A 19801-nucleotide genomic window follows, 5' to 3' on the forward strand; every position below is an offset into this window, starting at 1 on the left:
GAGAACTGCATGGACAGAGAAGCCTGGGGGGCTATGGTCCACAGGATAGCAAAGAGTCGGACACAACTGAGCAACTAACCCTTTCACTTTCACTTTGGATTTTATGTTTCAAGCATCCTTATTCCAAAATGTAAGTTTATAAGTTATATTTATATAAATTGAAATATGTAAAATTGGTTTTAAATGAATTAAAATATAGAACCCTGATTCGAGAGAAAAATAAAATAAGGGAGCAAACATACTGTTATGCTAAAATCACAATAATGAAAATGTGACTTAAATATATTTAACCAAAGGCAGTAAGTACGTGGGCTACTTCTAAGCTTCATACCAAAAAAAACCAAAAAAACAAAAAAACAAACCTTTGCAGAGTACAGAGGATTTTTAGGGTACTGAAAATACTATGTTTGATTGCATAACAATGAATACATGTCATTATATGCATTATGCTATCCACAGAATGCACAACACCAAAAGCAAACCATAACATAAACTATGGACTTTGGGTGATTACGATTTTTCAACACAGGTTCATCAGTTCTAACTTCTGTGGTGGTTTAACCACTCTGGTACCAAAGCAGGGATGTTGGTAACGGTGGAAGCCATGCATGTGTGGGGACAGGTTACATATTTGGTAAACCTATGTGCATGTGTTAGTCACCAGGTCACATCTAACTCTTTGTGACCCTACAGATTGTAGCTGGCCAGGCTCCTCTGTCCATGGAATTCTCCAGGCAAGAATACTAGTGGGTTGCCATTCCCTTCTCCAGGGGATATTCCTGATGACCCACGGATTGAATCTGGGTCTCCTACACTGCAGACAGATCTGTTACCATCTGAGCCACTATGTGGCCTTGGGAAATCTCTATACTTGCCTCTTAGTTTTGCTGTGAATCTAGAATTGCTCTAAAAAGTAAAGTCTTTGGGAAAAACCAAAACTGCCTGCAGGATGGCACTGGATAAATGCTATTTAAGGAGAACAGTCTTCCAAAAATGGAAAATTGCTAGGCATGATAAGTGATTTAGTTATTTGCACTATCATAGCATCCCTCTCTCTTTTCAACACAGTCCCCAAAATGAGACCTCACTGGTGGTGATTAGAAAATGGGACCAATTTTGGTCTTCCATTTTCTCTAGGAGACCTAGCTAAGGAAGACAAATTCTCTGCTGAAAAATAACATGCAAGGAAACAGTCAATTACAAAGTACCCTATCACAACCTAGGGAAGAAATTCATGAACATGCAACTCACAACTTCTAATATTTTATCCACAGCTATATAAAGATTTCTTTATAAGGCAACCTCAGATGGTGCTGGCTTTCAGAATGATTTTACTACTATACTAGCCACCCAAACAGCAACTCTTTCAAAACAATGCTGCCACCCAGGATGTATATAAACACACACATAAATCTAAAACAAATATTTTATGTTACAATAGATACATGCAACACTCTATTTTTTACTCTATGATAGTTAGGGTTACCAAATAAAATACAGGATGCCTGGTTAAACTTGAAGTTCAGACAAACAATAATTTTTTAGTGAGAGAGATGTCCTATACACTGCATGAAACACACTTATACTAAAAAATTACTATTTATTTGAAATTTGCAATTTAATTGGATGTCTTGTATTTTTTGTCTTCTAAATCCACCAGTCCAAATAAAGAGTTTATTTTTTGGAAATGCCCCATACATTGAATTGATTTTTATGAGCCACTAATGAGTCTACACCCACAGCTTAAAAAACACTGTCGTTTGGGTGGTAAACTATTGCAACTTTCTCTGCAAAAATAAGAAACTGAATAGGGGATGAAGTCGGGCTAGAATTTAAGGAAAAAAAGAGAAGTAACAACAAAAAAATTTTAGCAAGCAAGTTGTTAATGGGAGAGGATGTTTCATGCCAACAAACCAACTTTCTCCTGCTAGTTGTTCCTACATTTCAGAAATATTAAGTCCTCCAAAGCCTTTCCGAACAAAATTGAAATGGGGAAAACAGAATCGCACCTCTGCAAAGCTGTTAAAAAAAACAAAATTCTGACATGATAACTAAAAGGACAATTTATCTTCAATTACTATAATGTAGATCAAGGTCTCATGGAAACTAGAAAAACATTAATTTCAATTCTTTGTCTAGGTAAATCTGTTGGCTGCAGAAACTGTAGTGTCTTATTATCTACCTTGGGCTTCCCTGGTAGCTCAGCTGGTAAAGAATCCGCCTGCAATGCAGGAAACTCCAGTTTGATTCCTGGGTCAGGAAGATCCCCTGGGGAAGGGAACTGCTACCCACTCCAATACTCTGGCCTTGAGAATTTCATGGACTGTATTATATAGTCCATTAGGTCACAAAGAATTGGACATGACTGAGTGACTTTCACTTCACTATCTACCTTAGTGGCTTTAATAAGACAGGAATTAAATATAAATTTTTAAATTATTTGCATAAATAAGCAATTAACTTGAAAAGATAAAGCAATTAACTAGAAGAGATAAAGGTTAAAAATTCAATTTAAAAAATCTGAATTCTGTTACATATCCTAAAGATGAAATTAAACCAAGACAGGGGCAATAATATGTATTAGCATTATGGCAACATTGGGAATATCATATTTCTAGGCATAAAAATAACCAAAGGCAATTCTTGAAAGACCAGATTAACATACTTTTGGAAGCTCTTCAATCTGATTAGCATCTAAGTAGAGCTCCTCCAAAGTTTTCTCAAAAGTGAAAATCTCTTTGGGAACCTGTTCCAAACTGCAATGAGAATAATCAAGAGTAGTGACAGTCTCCTCTTCTCCTCGAAGACAACGACATGGTACCAACCGCACAAATAAACTTCGTTTTGTAGTCATTTTTAGACACTGAAATATGCAAACAAAAATAAGTTTAGTAAAAGCATTATAACAATTGTTCAAAACAAACTAAACATCACAGATAAATATTCCCTTCTGTAAGCACACTCAACAGAATGCATTTACACTGCTTTCCTATCAAATCTCATATATTTGTTGCTTTGTTCAGTCACTAAGTCCTATCTGACTCTTTGTGATCCCATGGACTACAGGATGCCAGGCTCGCCTGTCCGTCACCATCTCCTGGAGTTCACTCAGATTCATTCATGTCCATTGAGTCAGTGATGCTATCCGCACATCTCATCCTCTGCCGCCCCCTTCTCCTTCTGCCCAGCAACAGGGTCTTTCCCAATGAGTTGGCTCTTTGCATCAAGTGACCAAAGTATTGGAGCTTCAGCTTCAGCATCAGTCCTTGCAATGAATACTCAGGGCTGATTTCCTGTAGGATTGACTAGTTTGAACTTGCAGTCCAGGAGACTCTCAAGAGTCTTCTCCAACATCACACTTCGAAAGCATCAATTCTTCAGTGCTCAGATTCCTTTATGGTCCAACTCTCACATGACCACTGGAAAAACCACAGCTTTGACTATCCATGCCTTTGTTGGCAAAGTGATGTCTCTGCTTTTTAATATGCTGTCTAGGTTGGTCACAGCTTTCCTTCCAAGGAGCAAGTGTCTTTTTCATGGCTACAGTCACTGTCCACAGTCAATCTGGAACTCAAGGAAAAAAAAATGTCTGTCACTGCTTTCACACTTCCCCCTTCTATTTGTCATGAAGTGATGGGACCAGATACCATGATCTTAGCTTTTTTAATGTTGAAGTTTTAAGCCAGCTTTTTCACTCTCCTCTCTCACATTCATCAAGAGGCTCTTTAGTTTCTCTTCACTCTCTGCCATTATGATGGTATTATCTGCATATCTGAAGTTGTTGATATTTCTCCTGGAAATCTAGCTTGATATTCTAGCTTGATTCTAGCTTGATATTCATCCAGCCCAGCATTTTACATGATGTACTCTGCAGAAAAGTTAAATAAGCAGGGTAACAATGTACAGTCTTGTCTGATTACTCTCCCAATTTTGAACCAGTCTGTTGTTCCATGTCCAATTCTAGCTATTGGTTCTTGATCGGTTTCTCAGGAGGCAGATAAAGTAGTCTGGTATTTTCATCTCTAAGAAGTTTGTTGTGATTCACAGTCAAAGGCTTTAGCATAGTCAATAAAGCAGAAATAGATGTTTTTCTGGAATTCCCTTGCTTTCTCTATGATCCAACAAATGTTGACAATTTGATCTCTTGTTCCTCTGTCTTTTCTAAATCCAGCTTGTACATCTGGAAGCTCTTAGTTCACATACTGCTGCTGAGGCCTAGCTTGAAGGACTTTTGAGCATAATCTTCCTAGCATGTGAAATGAGCACAATTACACTGTAATTTGAATGTTGTTTGGGATTGGAATGAGAACACATTTTCCAGTCTGGTGGCCACTGCTGAGTTTTCCAAATTTGCTAACACGTTGAATGCAGCACTTTAACATCATATTCTTTCAGGATTTGAAATAACTCAGCTGGAATTCCATCACCTCCATTATCTTTATTCGTAGTAATGCTTTTTAAGGCCCATTTCACTTCACACTCAAATTTATAGTGAATTTAAAAATAAACTCAAGCACTTTGTACTTCACAAAATGACCATAAAAGTAACCATTTGTTGTTGTTTGTTCAGTCACTCAGTTGTGTCCGAATCTTTTCAATCCCGTGGACTGCAGTACACCAGGCCTCCCTGTCCATCACCACCTCTGGAGCTTACTCAAACTCATGTCCATTGAGTCGGTGATGCCATCCAACCATCTCATCCTCTGTCATTTTCTCCTCCATCAATCTTTCCCAGCATCAGGATCTTTTCTAATGAGTTGGCTCTTCACATCAGGTGGCCCAAGTACTGAAGCTTCAGTTTCACCATTAGTCCCTCCAATGAATATTCAGGGTTGATCTCCTTTAGGATTGACTGATTTGATTTCTGTGCCGTCCAAAGGACTCTCAAGAGTCTTCTCCAACACCACAGTTCAAAGTAACCATTTATATGCTTCTAAAAGAACCATTTCAGAATGACACCTCCCTTATGGCAGAAAGCCAAGAGGAACTGAGGAGCCTCTTGATGAAAGTGAAAAGAGGAGAGTAAAAAAGCTGGCTTAAAACTCAACATTCAAAAAACTAAGATCATGGCATCCGATCCCATCATTTCATGGCAAACAGATGCGGAAACAATGGAAACAGTGACAGACTTTATTTTCTTGGGCTCCAAAATCACTGAAGATGGTGACCGCAGCCATGAAATTAAAAGCCGCTTGCTCCTTGGAAGAAAAGTTATGACAAACCTAGACAACATATTAAAAAGCAGAGACATTACTGTGCTGACAAAGGTCCGTCTAGTCAAAGCTATAGTTTTTCCAGTAGTCATGTATGGATGTGAGAGTTGGACCATAAAGAAAGCTGAGCACCAAAGAATTCATGCTTTTGAACTGTGGTGTTGGAAAAGACTCTTGAGAGTCCCTTGGACTGCAAGGTCATCCAATCAGTCAATCCTAAAGGGAATCAACCCTGAATATATTCATTGGCAGGACTGATGCTGAAGATGAAACTCCAATACTTTGGCCACCTTTCAAAGAACTGACTCATTGGAAAAGACCCTGTTGCTGGGAAAGATTGAAGGCAGGAGAAGGGGATGACAGAGGATGAGATGGTTGGATGGCATCACTGACTTGATGGACATGAATTTAAGCAAGCTCCGGGCAGGAGTTGGCGACGGATAGGGAAGCCTGGAGTTCTGCTGTCCATGGGATCGCAAAGAGTCAGACACAACTGAGCTACTGAATGGAACTGAAAAGAACTATACTTTATAAGTCTCCTCATCAACAAGAAAAACCCTAATATAACAAAGATATTTATTTAACTTCTGATTAAGAGCTGCTTCTTAAATAAGAACTTGACTATATGCAATTTTGAGTAGAAAAGTGGGAGTGTAAAGATATTTTCAGGTCTCTCTAACCAGCCATTTAACTTTCCTGTAACTCTCCCACATCAAAATTCCAATCTATGCTAAGTATATTTTGTTTCAATTAATGTCATTCTTTTAATTTTTCTAAAGTTTACTAGAGCAGAAACCTGCTTCAATAAAGTACAGACTTCATTATTTCAATATAACTGGGGGAAAGATTCAATTCTGAATTAGTGAAAATCCTCAAGGCTATTAAGAACACATACATACATACAGAGGTTAATTCCAACTAGAAGGCTAACATTAATTTACTAAAAAAAAAAAAAAAAAGCCCACCACAATAAAATAAGAATGACTTCTAATTAATGTTATCAATTCTCTGCAGAATAATAATAAATTCTTGCCTTAGGCAGAAGACTCCATTACAGTATTAGATTACTTCTACCCAAAGCCAAGACTAGGTTGAAGCCAGTGAGGCAAATGCCTCAGACACAGTAAAACCCTTCAGTAATCAAATTAAATATTTTAATGCAACATTTTTGTAAAAAATCAAACTCTTGGAAAAATAATTCATTAATCCATGGTTAATTTAAAAATAAAGACAGAATCAGTATGACTAATTTTTCTCTTTTGCCTCAGGCTCCAACATGAATCTGCAAGGCACTGCTTCTAACTCATCAAATTATATCTTATTCTTAAAAGTGCTTGACAGTAAGCTTAAGTAGTTCCCTAGCAAGTAAAGAAAATAAAATCTGACTATTCTTACTTAATCACCATGTGCACCAGGCATTGTGCTAAATTCTTCAAATAAACTATATGCTTATTCTCATTTCATCCTCATATATCTTAAGGCATATACTATTATCATCCCCATTTTCCATAAAGAAACTGATTCTGTACTCATACTGCACTACACTATTTCTCAATATATTAAGATATACTCATCTCAGAATTCAAATATCAATAGGTCTTCACTACATACTCCTTTAGGGTTTACAGAGACAAACAACTGATGGGAGTTAAAGACAAATACGGTACTCGGAATACTTAGTGTTTTAAACTAAAGGAATTTGAGAAAACAGCAAAAGCAGGAAGGTCACTCTGATCTCTGCGCCTTTCCTCCCGAAACAGGTCATAAACAGGTTTCTGTGAAACGTGTCCTCTTTATACTAGAAGGTATCTCTAAAGACAAAGGGAGAGAAATTCTAATGAACAGGGCCTGCTAAATCTCCTCATTTACTACATGTACTCTTTGATCTATTGTATTTCTAGTCCACTTCATCAAACATCACATAAAAATACTCGTTTAACTGTTTCTTTGGGTCTTCCTTTCCTTACAAAGGCTTCCTGTGTCCTTTAATACTTAAACAAATGTATACATTTTTCTCCCGATAATCTGTCTCTGTCAGTTAAATTTTCAGACCCAGCCAGGAACCCTAACAGGAGGAAGGGAAAATTTTTCCTCCCTTACACTAATAATGTCAAACATCAAATGTTTCTATCTAAAATTTCTGTGTCATGGGGATGTAATGTACAGCATGGTGACTACAGCTAATAATACTGTATTGCATATTTGAAAGTTGCTAAGATAGTAGATTGAAAGCTCTTGTCACACACACACACACACACATACACACACACAAATTGCTTCTATGTATGGTGATGGATGGTTGCTAGACATATTGTAAAGATCATTTTCCAACATATACAAATACTAATCATTATGTCATATACTTGAAACTAATGTAACATTATATATAAACTATACTCAATAAAAAAAAAATTACTGTCAATAAAGTTTACTGAATATGCTTAACCTACGTTTATATGAAGGTGTATTTTACTCAAAATAAGCATTTTATTGATATTTAATCACTAAAGGGGAATTTAGCTTATACTTGTATGTTTAATGAGATAATGAAAAAAAGATTCTAAAAATGAATATACACTTTCTTTTTCAACTGATAATGACTAAGGGGGACACTTAAGAAAAATGGGGAAAAACTATATGCTTTTTCCAATATGGTAGACAGAGTGGCATTTTAACCTGAAAATTCAAATTAAATCAAACGAAATTTTAAATCTAGTTTCTCAGTCTCACTGACTATACTGTAAACACTCAGTACTCACAGGTGGCTAATGGATACCAAACTGAGTAAGAAAAGATAAGGAACATTTTTCTATTACTACAGAGACAGCACTAATATAATACTTCAAACTATTACTCTGGTTCATATTATAACTACAATATGCTTATATTTATATATGATAGTATTCAATAATTTACAAAATACGGCCTTAAAAAATCCATTTTCCAGAAATCATAATGTATTTGAAAGCATACCTCCCAGCTGAGAATAATGGACATGACATGCTATTACCAAATACAATGATTTAAGGGTGCGGGGATTTCCCTGGTGGTCCAGTGCTTAAGACTCCACACTCCTAATAAAGAGAGCCTGGGTTCAATCCCTGGTCTGGAAATTAAGATCTCATGTGCTATACAGAGTGGTCAGAAAAAAAGAAGAGTATGTTTATTTTAGTATATTATTTCAATCATATGTGCCGGGCATTTGAGGTAGAAGGCAATTTGCAGGGCAGAATAATTGTTAATGGAAGTAAGATGACCTCTAAGACGTTTCTGTAGTCCTAATCATACTGCAGAACTTCTCAGAAAAGAATGTGAATTCAGAAAAAAAAATTAGATACTTAGCTCTAGGAAACTGCAAAGAGTTTATATCTAAAATGAAAACTTCCAGAATTAAAACAAAACAGAACTTCCTGTGGACAGAGGCAGTGAAAAGAACAATTGAGACCTCTGAATAAATTCAGTGGTCCTTGAACAAATACAAAAATGGATGCTAATTTAGCAGACTAAATCTGCTGATTGATAAGAAAGGAGGAGGACCTTAATGAGGTCAGAGAAGGAAAGCACCACATGAGAGAGAAATGAGTAACGAAATCCAAAGAGATCCTCCCTTACACAATACTGCAAGGAAGTAAAGCACAGAGAGAAAGACTGACCTGATCTGAACAGGAAGTGATCCACACGGGGACTGTTCATTAAAATTTTAGTATTGTGATTTAAGAGCCACTTTATAAATCAGGATTAAAACGGCAGATACAAAAACAGTGGAGGAAGAGGTGCCAATAAAAGGCATAATAATAATGGAAACACTTTCTAACAAAAGAAATTAAAACTACTTACCACTGGGTTGAATTTATCTCCCTGATGTTTCTTAATTGAGCCAACATTCTATGAAAAACAAAAAAGAAACAAAATTAACAATAAAAATAATCTTTATGACTTTAAGGACCATCTCTTCCAATTTCTTATTTATCTCAAAATCTAAATTAAAATCCTCGATAATTCAGTCACATAAACTCACACACACAAAATCACTAATTTCTCAATAGTCACTGGATTTATTGTTCATAACACATTTGTAGACTATTGAGAGCCCTCACCTATATTAAGTAACAGATACCACTCTATCTACCATTAAAATCCCATTTATTTGAGCTTATTGAGAAATAATAAAAGTTTTCCCAAGCAAATAAACTCTAATCACCAATTATATTTAAAATTTAGTAGTTTTTGATGGTTCTTTGTGGCAAACACTGTTAGCTGCTTATTAGTCTTTTCTCTCTTTTCAGAAGTTTCTTTTATTCAAGGTGGTAATAGACCTAGCTAAATACCCACTTTTAGCTTTCCAAGAAGGGTGGACAGGTGACAGATGACACAGTTAAGCTCAATGACACATACTTAGAAGTCTACTTTGTCACTCAACATACTCCCACATACGTGGTAGTCTGAAAAAATGGAACCGACAATGAACTGATGGAATATGGCTACAGAAGGAGGTTAGAGAGAAGAAAAGTTTGTATGTGGAGCCTTCAGTTTGAAATACCTGAAAGCTGTCCTAGTGGGACCCTATGTAGACAGCTGCATGAGTATTCAGAGTGGAAAGAAATCCAAACTGAGACTGTAAGTTTGGAAGTTATCTGTTTAGAGATATTTAAAGTAATGAAATTAGGGACTTCCTTGGTGGTCCAATGGTTAAGAATCTGCCTTTTAATGCAGGGGACACAGATTCGATCCCTGGTCAGGGAACTAAGATCCCACATGCCACTGAGCAACTAAGCCCACATGCTCTGGAGCCCACAGATCCTAAGTGCCGCCAACTAAGACCTGACACAGCCAAATAAATAAATAAACATTTAAAAATAAATAAAGCTATGAAATTACATGAAAGAATCAAGGGCATCAATGTGGAGAGAAGAGTACACATTCAAAAAGAAAGGAATGAAGGAAGAAAACAAATTCAGTGGTTGAGCCCCGAGATACTATAAAAATACAGGTCATAAAGAAGAGAAGAGAACCAGCAAAGGACACTGAAGAGAGGCAGTGAGTCAAGAGAAAGCACCCCTCATTCACCCAAAGTATGATATTCTAAAAGCTAAATGGAAAAAATTATTTCAAGGAGGAAGTTATCAACTATGTTTAATAAGAACCTTAATTGCCACTGTTTAATAAGGTAAAGGTCACTGATTATCTTACTGAGGAGTAACAGAGACAAAATGCTGTTTGTAGGGGATTCAAGAAATAGAAGGATAACATCATAGCAAATATAGACAACCCAGAAAGTTCAGCTATAAAGGACACTGGAAAAATACAGGAGGAGTGAGACTGATGGTGAGTCAAGACTCACAGTAGTGGATGTGCAGGGAATAATCTAGTAAGAGAAAGATAGATTTATATAAACAGATTTGGAAAACCATTCATAGACCACCCCAACAAAGTTTCCAGCCAGTTAAAAGAAAAAAGCTGCTCATGGACCCAAAAGAAACCTTGGGTGCCACGGTACAGCTTAGGGTTGTTTTTCAAAACTACAGATTACTGTAGCTTCTCCCTTACAGATACTGATTTAGAAGATTAGCAATAACTCAAGATTCTTTATCATAAAGAAAATGCTGATATGATTTTTTTTTCTAACAGTTTCAACAATAATCCACAGTCATCTATACTCAAATTACCATCTTTTCCCCTTCCCATTCTTTTCTGATAAACTCTCATTTGGGAAATATTTGAAACTGAAAAGTGAAATCACTATAAAAGTTTTTTAAAAATATAGTATGTATACTTCCCTATGGATCTGAAGAGATCACAAGTTATACTTGGCTAGATTTAAGAGAAATCTTATGTTGGAATGATCTTTTTAAATAAAAGCTCACAAGTTAAAATGCACAACAAAGGCTCCTCAGGCATGCCCATAGCTATTAGATGGTATTTAGTTGTTCTGAAAGATTTTAGTTTAATCATGGCTCTCATACTTGCTAATCTGTATTTGATACAATCTGTGCTTAGTTCTGAGGAACTTTATGGACATTATTAACCCATTACCTGTAAGTACATGCTAGTAAACAACAAAAATAGTTATATGTAAAAGAATAAGAATAAAAAGGTAAGAAACTTATATAATGAAAAAAAAATACTGTGAAGGGCACTTGATCCTGAAGGATGAAAACAACTGTATATATAAAATGCACTATGTCTTACAACACATACAGCAAGAGATAAGGAAAGAAGGCTGCTAAAATAGATACACGTCACACTCTCAAGGTCAGCATTGCTGTCTGACCCCTGCTCAGTTCAGTTCAGTTCACTCAGTCATGTCTGACTTTTTGCATCCCATGAATCGCAGCACACCAGGCCTCCTTGTCCATCACCAACTCCTGGAGTGTACTCAAACTCATGTCCATTGAGTCGGTGATGCCATCCAGCTATCTCATCCTCTGTCGTCCCCTTCTCCTCCTGCCCCCAATCCCTCCCAGCATCAGGGAGGGAGTCAACTCTTCGCATGAGGTGGCCAAAATATTGGAGTTTCAGCTTCAGCATCAGTCCTTCCAATGAACACCCAAGACTGATCTCCTTTAGGATGGACTGGTTGGAGCTCCTTGCAGTCCAAGGGACTCTCAAGAGTCTTCTCCAACACCACAGTTCAAAAGCATCAATTCTTTGGCACTCAGCTTTCTTCACAGTCCAACTCTCACATCCATACATGACCACTGGAAAAACCATAGCCTTGACTAGACGGACCTTTGTTCGCAAACTAACGTCTTTGCTTTTTAACATGCTATCTAGGTTGGTCATAACTTTCCTTTCAAGGAGTAAGCGTCTTTTAATTTCATGGCTGCAAACACCATCTGCAGTGATTTTGGAGCCCTCCAAAGATAAAGTCTGACACCATTTTCACTGTTTTCCCATCTATTTCCCAGGAAGTGATGGGACCAGATGCCATGATCTTAGTTTTCTGAATGCTGAGTAGAAAGTTTCGTCTTGCCAGCAACATTACCCAAACAAACTTTTATATCAAACAATGGTTAGCATATATATGGTAAAAAAATCTTAACGTGTAACAAAGCAGTTGACATATACATTGAAGTTATAAGGCGTTCCCACATTTGCAGAAATTTCCACTTTTATGTTTTTACATAATTTACATAATAACATAGACCTTTGGAGTATAGTTTGGCAAATGCATACATCCATATAACCAACAGCAATCAAGATATAAAATCTTTCCTTCACCCAAGAAAATTCCCATGTGCCACTTTCCAGTCAATACTCTCATCAAGACAACCTGTCCTAGATAAGAGTGCTATGACATTTGTGTACAAGTATTATGAGAATGTAAGCTTCAGTTCTTGCAGATAAATAAAGGGTAGTGAAACTGCTAGATCACAGTTCATAAAGAAAGCTGAGTGCCAAAGAATTGATGCTTTTGAATGGAGGTGTTGGAGAAGACTCTTGAGAATCCCTTGGACTGCAAGGAGATCAAACCAGTCAATCCTAAAGGAAATCAACGCTGAATATTCATTGGAAGGACTGGCGCTGAAGCTGAAGTTCTAATACTTTGGCCATCTGATGCAAAGAACTAACTCTGGAAAAGACCCTGATGCTGGCAAAGACTGAAGGCAGAAGGAGAAGAGGATGACAGGATGAGATGGTTGGATGGCATCACCGACTCAATGGACATGAGTTTGAGCAAGATCCAGGAGTTGGTGATAGACAGGGAGGCCTGGCATGCTACAGTCCATGGGGTCGTAAAGAGTGGGACACAACTGAGTGACTGAACTGGAGTCTATAAGCATGTTTAATTTTATTCTTAAACAATAAACAAATCATTTTACAAAGTAGTTTTATCACTTACCACTCCCAGAGTTCTAATTAAATCCTCACCAAAACTTGGTATTCTCAGTCTTTCTTAATCTTAACCTATGTAGTAGGTGCAGATCAGTATCTCATTGTATTTTTGTTTTGCATTTCTCAGGACTGGAAAAGGTCAATTTTCATTCCAATCCCAAAGAAACGCAATGCCAAAGAATGCTCAAACTACTGCCCAATTGCACTCATCTCACATGCTAGTAAAGTAATGCTCAAAATTCTCCAAGCCAGGCTTCAGCAATACGTGAACCGTGAACTTCCTGATGTTCAAGCTGGTTTTAGAAAAGGCAGAGGAACTAGAGATCAAATTGCAAACATCTGCTGGATCATGGAAAAAGCAAGAGAGTTCCAGAAAAACATCTATTTCTGCTTTATTGACTATGCCAAAGCCTTTGACTGTGTGGATCACAAGAAACTGTGGAAAATTCTGAAAGAGATGGGAATACCAGACCAACTGACCTGCCTCTTGAGAAACCTGTATGCAGGTCAGGAAGCAACAGTTAGAACTGGACATGGAAAAACAGACTGGTTCCAAATAGGAAAAGAAGTGCGTCAAGGCTGTATATTGTCACCCTGCTTATTTAACTTATATGCAGAGTACATGATGAGAAACGCTGGGCTGGAAGAAACACAAGCTGGAATCAAGATTGCTGGGAGAAATATCAATAACCTCAGATATGCAGATGACACCACCCTTATGGCAGAAAGTGAAGAGGAACTAAAAAGTCTCTTGATGAAAGTGAAAGAGGAGAGTGAAAAAGCTGGCCTAAAGCTCAACATTCAGAAAACGAAGATCATGGCATCCAGTCCTATCACTTCATGGGAAATAGATGGGGAAACAGTGGAAACAGTGTCAGACTTTATTGTGGGGGGCTCCAAAATACCTGCAGATGGTGACTGCAGCCATGAAATTAAAAGACGTTTGCTCCTTGGAAGAAAGGTTATGACCAACCTAGATAGCATATTCAAAAGCAGAGACATTACTTTGCCGACTAAGGTCCGTCTAGTCAAGGCTATGGTTTTTCCAGTGGTCATGTATGGAAGTGAGAGTTGGACTGTGAAGAAAGCTGAGTGCCAAAGAATTGATGCTTTTGAACTGTGGTGTTGGAGAAGACTCTTGAGAGTCCCTTGGACTGCAAGGAGATCCAACCAGTCCATTCTGAAGGAGATCAGCCCTGGGATTTCTTTGGAAGGAATGATGCTAAAGCTGAAACTCCAGTACTCTGACCACCTCATGCGAAGAGGTGACTCATTGGAAAAGACTCTGATGCTGGGAGGGATTGGGGGCAGGAGGAGAAGGGGACAACAGAGGATGAGATAGCTGGATGGCATCACCGACTCGATGGACGTTGAGTCTGAGTGAACTCCGGGAGCTGGTGATGGACAGGGAAGCCTGGCGTGCTGCAATTCATGGGGTTGCAAAGGGTCAGACACGACTGAGCAACTGAACTGAACTGAATTACAAAATGGCATAGCAGAGCCTTATCTGTACTTAGACCTCAGCTAGATAAGAAAGATATTGGACTTAAGTCTGACATGACACCCTAGTGAGAAGAGTGAACAGATTTTGTATATGGGAAGAATGCATATTATTGTGCAAGATACACTATATAAGAAAATAATTCTCCATGAGCATCTCACATTTCTGGGTTCTCTGAGCAATGTCATTTACAGCCAATTTAAGATGTTTATGTAAGGATACATTCCAGATAATAACACTCAGCAACACTGAGACAGTTCAGTGTCTTCTCTCCAGAGATCGTTGTTCATTGTTTAGTTGTTAAATCATGTCCAACCCTTTGTGACCCCATGGACTGCAGCACGCCAGCACACCTTCCCTGTCCTTCACTATCTCCTGGAGTTTGCCCAAATTCATGTCTATTGAGTTGGTGATGCTATCTAATCATTTCATCCTCTGCCGCCAGAGAAGATTTGTTTAAATTCCAGAGTAAAGATAAGGTTTCTATCTCTCACTCTTCTGAGGAGAGGACAGATCATGAGTGGTCCTACATGTGGTCAGGTTTCCTAATTCAGGGTTCCCCTTCTACAGTGCACACTACTACCTGTGCAGGTCCCATCCAACCCTCACTGTGAAGCCCTATGAAGATTCAGGCTCAAGTAACCAACACAAGTACTGCCCTGGTGGCTGCTTGCTTTCCAGGGAGTAATAAACCCTTTCTTTGTCTCTGGTTTGTGTTTTCTGGCAAGTTAACACAGTAGCTTGTAAAGAGGGTAAAATCCCAGCCCCTTGACCTGAGATTTAATAACCACTATGAATTAAGAAACATGGCCACAATGTCTTTCACCGCCAAGATTAAGAGATCCAGAGTCTACTTCCCCACTCCTTGAAATTGGGCTGACTGGAGGAGGAAATGGCAACCCATTCCAGTATTCCTGCCTGGGAAATCCCATGGACAGAGGAGCCTGGCAGGCTGCAGCCCCATGGGGTCACAAGAGAGTTAGAAATGACTTGGTGACTAAACAACAACAATGACTTGCTTATACCAACTCAATGTGGCAGAAGTTAAGCAAACAACAGTGCCTCTGCCTCAAGATTTACTACTACTGCTTTTACCTTCTTTGAATACAGCTCTGAGGACATGATGCCATAAAGAAGCCAGGGATAAAAGACCAAATGCTGATTCACAAGTTCAAGAGTTACTTAAATTGCTCTAAACATCAAGTTCACCAATTATACTGATTTTTTTCCAATGAGAAAATTTTACAATTTGTTCATTTACATGGGATATTTTACATTTCGCTCATTTCCGTTTTCTCTATATTTTCTGCCTTTTTATTCATTTTGAATTTGTCTTTTTCTCTAGGCTAAAACTTATTAAGTAATTGATTCTAATATTTTCTTCTTCAAGATTTAAAGCTATAAATTCTTAAGTTCACTTCATAAATTTTGATATGTTGTCTTTCCATTTGTTTAAAATGTTCATTTTCCATTTGATTTATTCTTTAACCATGAGTTATTCAGAATCACCTTAATTTTAAAACATTCAGATTGGGAATTCTCTGACAATTCAGTGGTTAGGACTCTGAGCTTCCACTGCCAAGTGCCTGTGGGGTTCAACCCTTGGCCGGGAAACTAAGATCCCGCAAGCTTCATGGCATGGCTAAAAACAACAAAAAACACCACCATTCAGGGATCTCCTAATTCCATCACTTTACTGCAAATGGATGGGGAAACTATGGAAAAAATGAGAGACAATTTTGGGGGGCTCCCAAATCACCACAGATGGTGACTCCGGCCATGAAATTAAGAGACTCTTGCTCCTTGGAAGAAAAGCTATGACCAACCTAGACAAACTATTAAAAAGCAGAGATATTGCTTTGCCAAAAAAGGTCCGTCAAGTCAAAGCTACGGTTTTTCCAGTAGTCATATATGGATGTGAGAGCTGGACTATAAAGAAAAAGAAAGCTGAGCGCCAAAGAATTGATGCTTTTGAACTGTGCTGTTGGAGAAGACTCCTGAGAGTCCCTTGGACAGCAAGGAGATCAAACCAGTCAATCCTAAAGGAAATCAGTCCTGAATATTCTTTGGAAGGACTGATGGTGAAGCTGAAAACGCCAATACTTTGGCTACCTGATGCAAAGAACTGACTCCTTGGAAAAGACCCTGAAAGAAAGACTGAAGCCGTGAGAAGGGGACGACAGAGGATGACATGGTTGGACGGCATCACCGACTCAATGGACATGAGTTTGAGTAACCTCCAGGTGATGGACAGGGAGGCCTGGCATACTGCAATCGATGGGGGTCACAAAGAGTCGGACACAGCTGAGCGACTGAACTGAACTCTCATTTGTTACTGATTTCTAACTTAATTTCAGTGTAGTCAAAGAAAATATTATAATTTCAAGTCTTCCACAGTATGTTAAAGTTTTGATACCCTCACATGAGATCTACCTTGGTTTTTCATGTATATTTAAACGTCACATTCTGCATCTCTTGGGCTTAGTGTTCAAAAAAAGTCAGGTGAAACTGATTGACAGTGGTGTTCAAATCTTCCATACCCTTCCTAATTTATGGTATTCTTTTTCTACTAATTACTGAAACGTACTGAAATCTCCAAGTATAAATGTCTATTTCTCCTTTTATTTCTATCAAATTTTATTTCATGTATTCTGAATATCTTGTAAATATACATTTAGGGTTCTTATATCTTCTCGATAAATGGATCCTTTTATCATTATAAAATGTCCTTTTACTCCACTAATAGTCCTTGTTTTGAAGTATATTTTGCTATAACAACTTTCTTTTGACAAGTGTTAGCATACCTTTTCCCACTATTGCTTTAACCAAATTTGTCTTTAAATTGCCCATTTGTACAAAGCATATAGTTGGTTCTTGCTATTTTATCCAACCTGACAATTTCTATGTTTTGATGCTTGGCTTAGACCATTTGTATTTAGTATAATTGCTTGTATAATTTAAGTTAATTGCATTATATTTAACTTGTTCTTTGTTCCTGTTTTCCTGCCTCCAAATATAGTTATTTTCCTATATAATCTCACTGTGTGTACTTTTAAGTCATACACACACAACACATGTATTTTGGCTGCTCTACAAATGTACAGCACATACTCTTAATTCATCATAGTCCACCTTCAAATAATATTATACTATTCTAATTACGTATGTAATTTTATATATAACAAATGAAAAAGAGTATAATTTGTTTATACTCTCATACTTCATGCTATGGTCATAAATTTTACTTCTATATATTATAAATCCCAGGGCTTCCCAGGTGGTGCAGAGGTAAAGAATGTGCCTGCCAACACAGGAGACATAGAGTAGGAAATGGCAACCAACTCCTGTACTGCTGCCTGGAAAATTTCATGTCAGATGAGTCTGTCAGGCTACAGTCCATGGGGTCTCAGAGTTGGAAATACCTGAGTGTGCACACATGCATGCACACACATATACACACACACACACACACACACTCACTGTCATTTATATAAATTTGAAGACCAGAAAACAGACTTCCGTATTTATTCACACATTCACCATTTCTTACAGTCTACTTCCTATAACAGATTTGCTATCAAGTCCATTTGAGCAGTGTTTTTAAAGATACTGCATTTTTTAGTTCTAGAATTTGCATTTGCTATTTTTTCAAAGTCCCCATCACTCTCCTGAAATACTCAATCCCTCACATGTTATCCTGCTTTAAAATCACTGTCTCCTAACTCATTGACTCCTAACTCTGGGTCATGTAAGAAGTCTGTTAACTGTTTTCTCTTAATTATATAATCATATTTTCCTATTTCTTTTTATGTTTCATAGTTTTTCATAGTATTCTAGATCCTTTTTATAAAATGATGGTTGAGAAATGAATGTAAAACTGTTCTGTCAAGTTTTATTTATTTCTCAGAGAACCTATGCTCTTCTCTCAGTTAGGACGCATGCATGCATGCTCAATCAGTCGCTCAGTCATGTCAGACTCTTTGCAACCCCATGGACTGCAGCCCGCCACGCTCCTCTGCCCATGGAATTTTCCAGGCAAGAATGCTAGAGTGCGTTGCCATTTCCTATTCTTGCATCTCCTGTATTGGCAGGCAGATTCTTTACCATTGAGCTACATGGGAAACCCCTAGTTAGAATGAGTCACGGATAATTCAGATTTCTAGCAGATGCAATTTGAGCTGAAACTGGCTGCAGCTTTCAGTTCTGCAGCTTTCAGACTGCAGCTTCAGTCGCTCAGTCGTGTCTGATTCTTTGCAACCCCATGGACTGCAGCACACCAGGCTTCCCTGTCCATCACCAACTCCCAGAGCTTACTCAAAATCATGTCCATGAGTCGGTGATGCCATCCAACCATCTCATCCTCTATCGTCCCCTTCTCCTGCCTTCAATCAGAGTGAATTTTTCTGTCATCAATTCAATTCCCGACTTCTCATTCTCAACCACAGTCATGTCTTTGTGATCTTGTCAAAATCTGAGATAGGAAGAAACTGGGCTATAGTTCTACATATTTTGGGTTTGGTTTACCTTTAGATTCAACTCCAGCAGTGTCCCATAATTCAAGAACCATTAGAATTTGCAGATCTATACATTTCTTTAGGTTTTTCAACCCCTCCTATACTCTTTATGGCAAAATTCAAGGCAGATAAAATTATCAGGCTTAATGATTTAATTTTGCTTTGGGGCTTTGTCAGATACCTACCCTTTCCCAAAAGCCCAGTGTCTCTTGAAGATTGGATGACTAATCTCAGCCCTTCAGTCTTTCCATTTACAGCATGTCGTGCTTCATCCTATACTGAAACCAGGCTGGAAACTGCCACACTCTTGACGCACCGATGAGAAGTTCACGTATCTCTGGAAATCAGTTCACCAAGGCTTCCTTGATTCCACTGGTTTTTTGCTACCTCTAATTTTTTTTAATGCAATTTTTACTCTTTACAGGTTTTTCTTATTCTTACCGGGGGACCAGAAAGTTTTTGTGTGCTCCTATATTCGGAGAAGGCAATGGCACCCCACTCCAGTACTTTTGCCTGGAAAATCCCATGGATGGAGGAGCCTGGCAGGCTGCAGTCCATGGGGTCACTAAGAGTTGGACACGACTGAAGTGACTTAGTAGTAGCAGTATATGCTAACTCGCATGACAGACTGAACAATACGCTACTAGAAGCAGAAAAGGAGATGGCCAGTGTAGATAAAACAGTTCTGCTTATAGGTAAGACACTCCCATGGAAGAGATTCAGTCTGTTTCACCCTG

At 38.0% G+C, this 19801-nt stretch overlaps 1 protein-coding gene across 1 annotated transcript in view; it reads right to left on the reverse strand.

Annotated features, from left to right (window-relative positions):
- Positions 1 to 19801, reverse strand: part of ERBIN (erbb2 interacting protein) — a 124844-nt gene that overhangs the window by 71415 nt on the left and 33628 nt on the right. Inside the window, exons 2-3 of the mRNA XM_052659006.1 lie at positions 9051 to 9098; positions 2666 to 2863 (exon numbers count right to left, since the gene is read on the reverse strand). Coding sequence (XP_052514966.1) covers positions 2666 to 2854 — 189 coding nt within the window. The 5' untranslated portion in view covers positions 2855 to 2863; positions 9051 to 9098. The remainder of the gene's footprint in view (positions 1 to 2665; positions 2864 to 9050; positions 9099 to 19801) is intronic.

The sequence above is a fragment of the Budorcas taxicolor genome, chromosome 20 (genome assembly GCF_023091745.1).
Source record: "Budorcas taxicolor isolate Tak-1 chromosome 20, Takin1.1, whole genome shotgun sequence".
NCBI classification, from domain to species: domain Eukaryota; kingdom Metazoa; phylum Chordata; class Mammalia; order Artiodactyla; family Bovidae; genus Budorcas; species Budorcas taxicolor.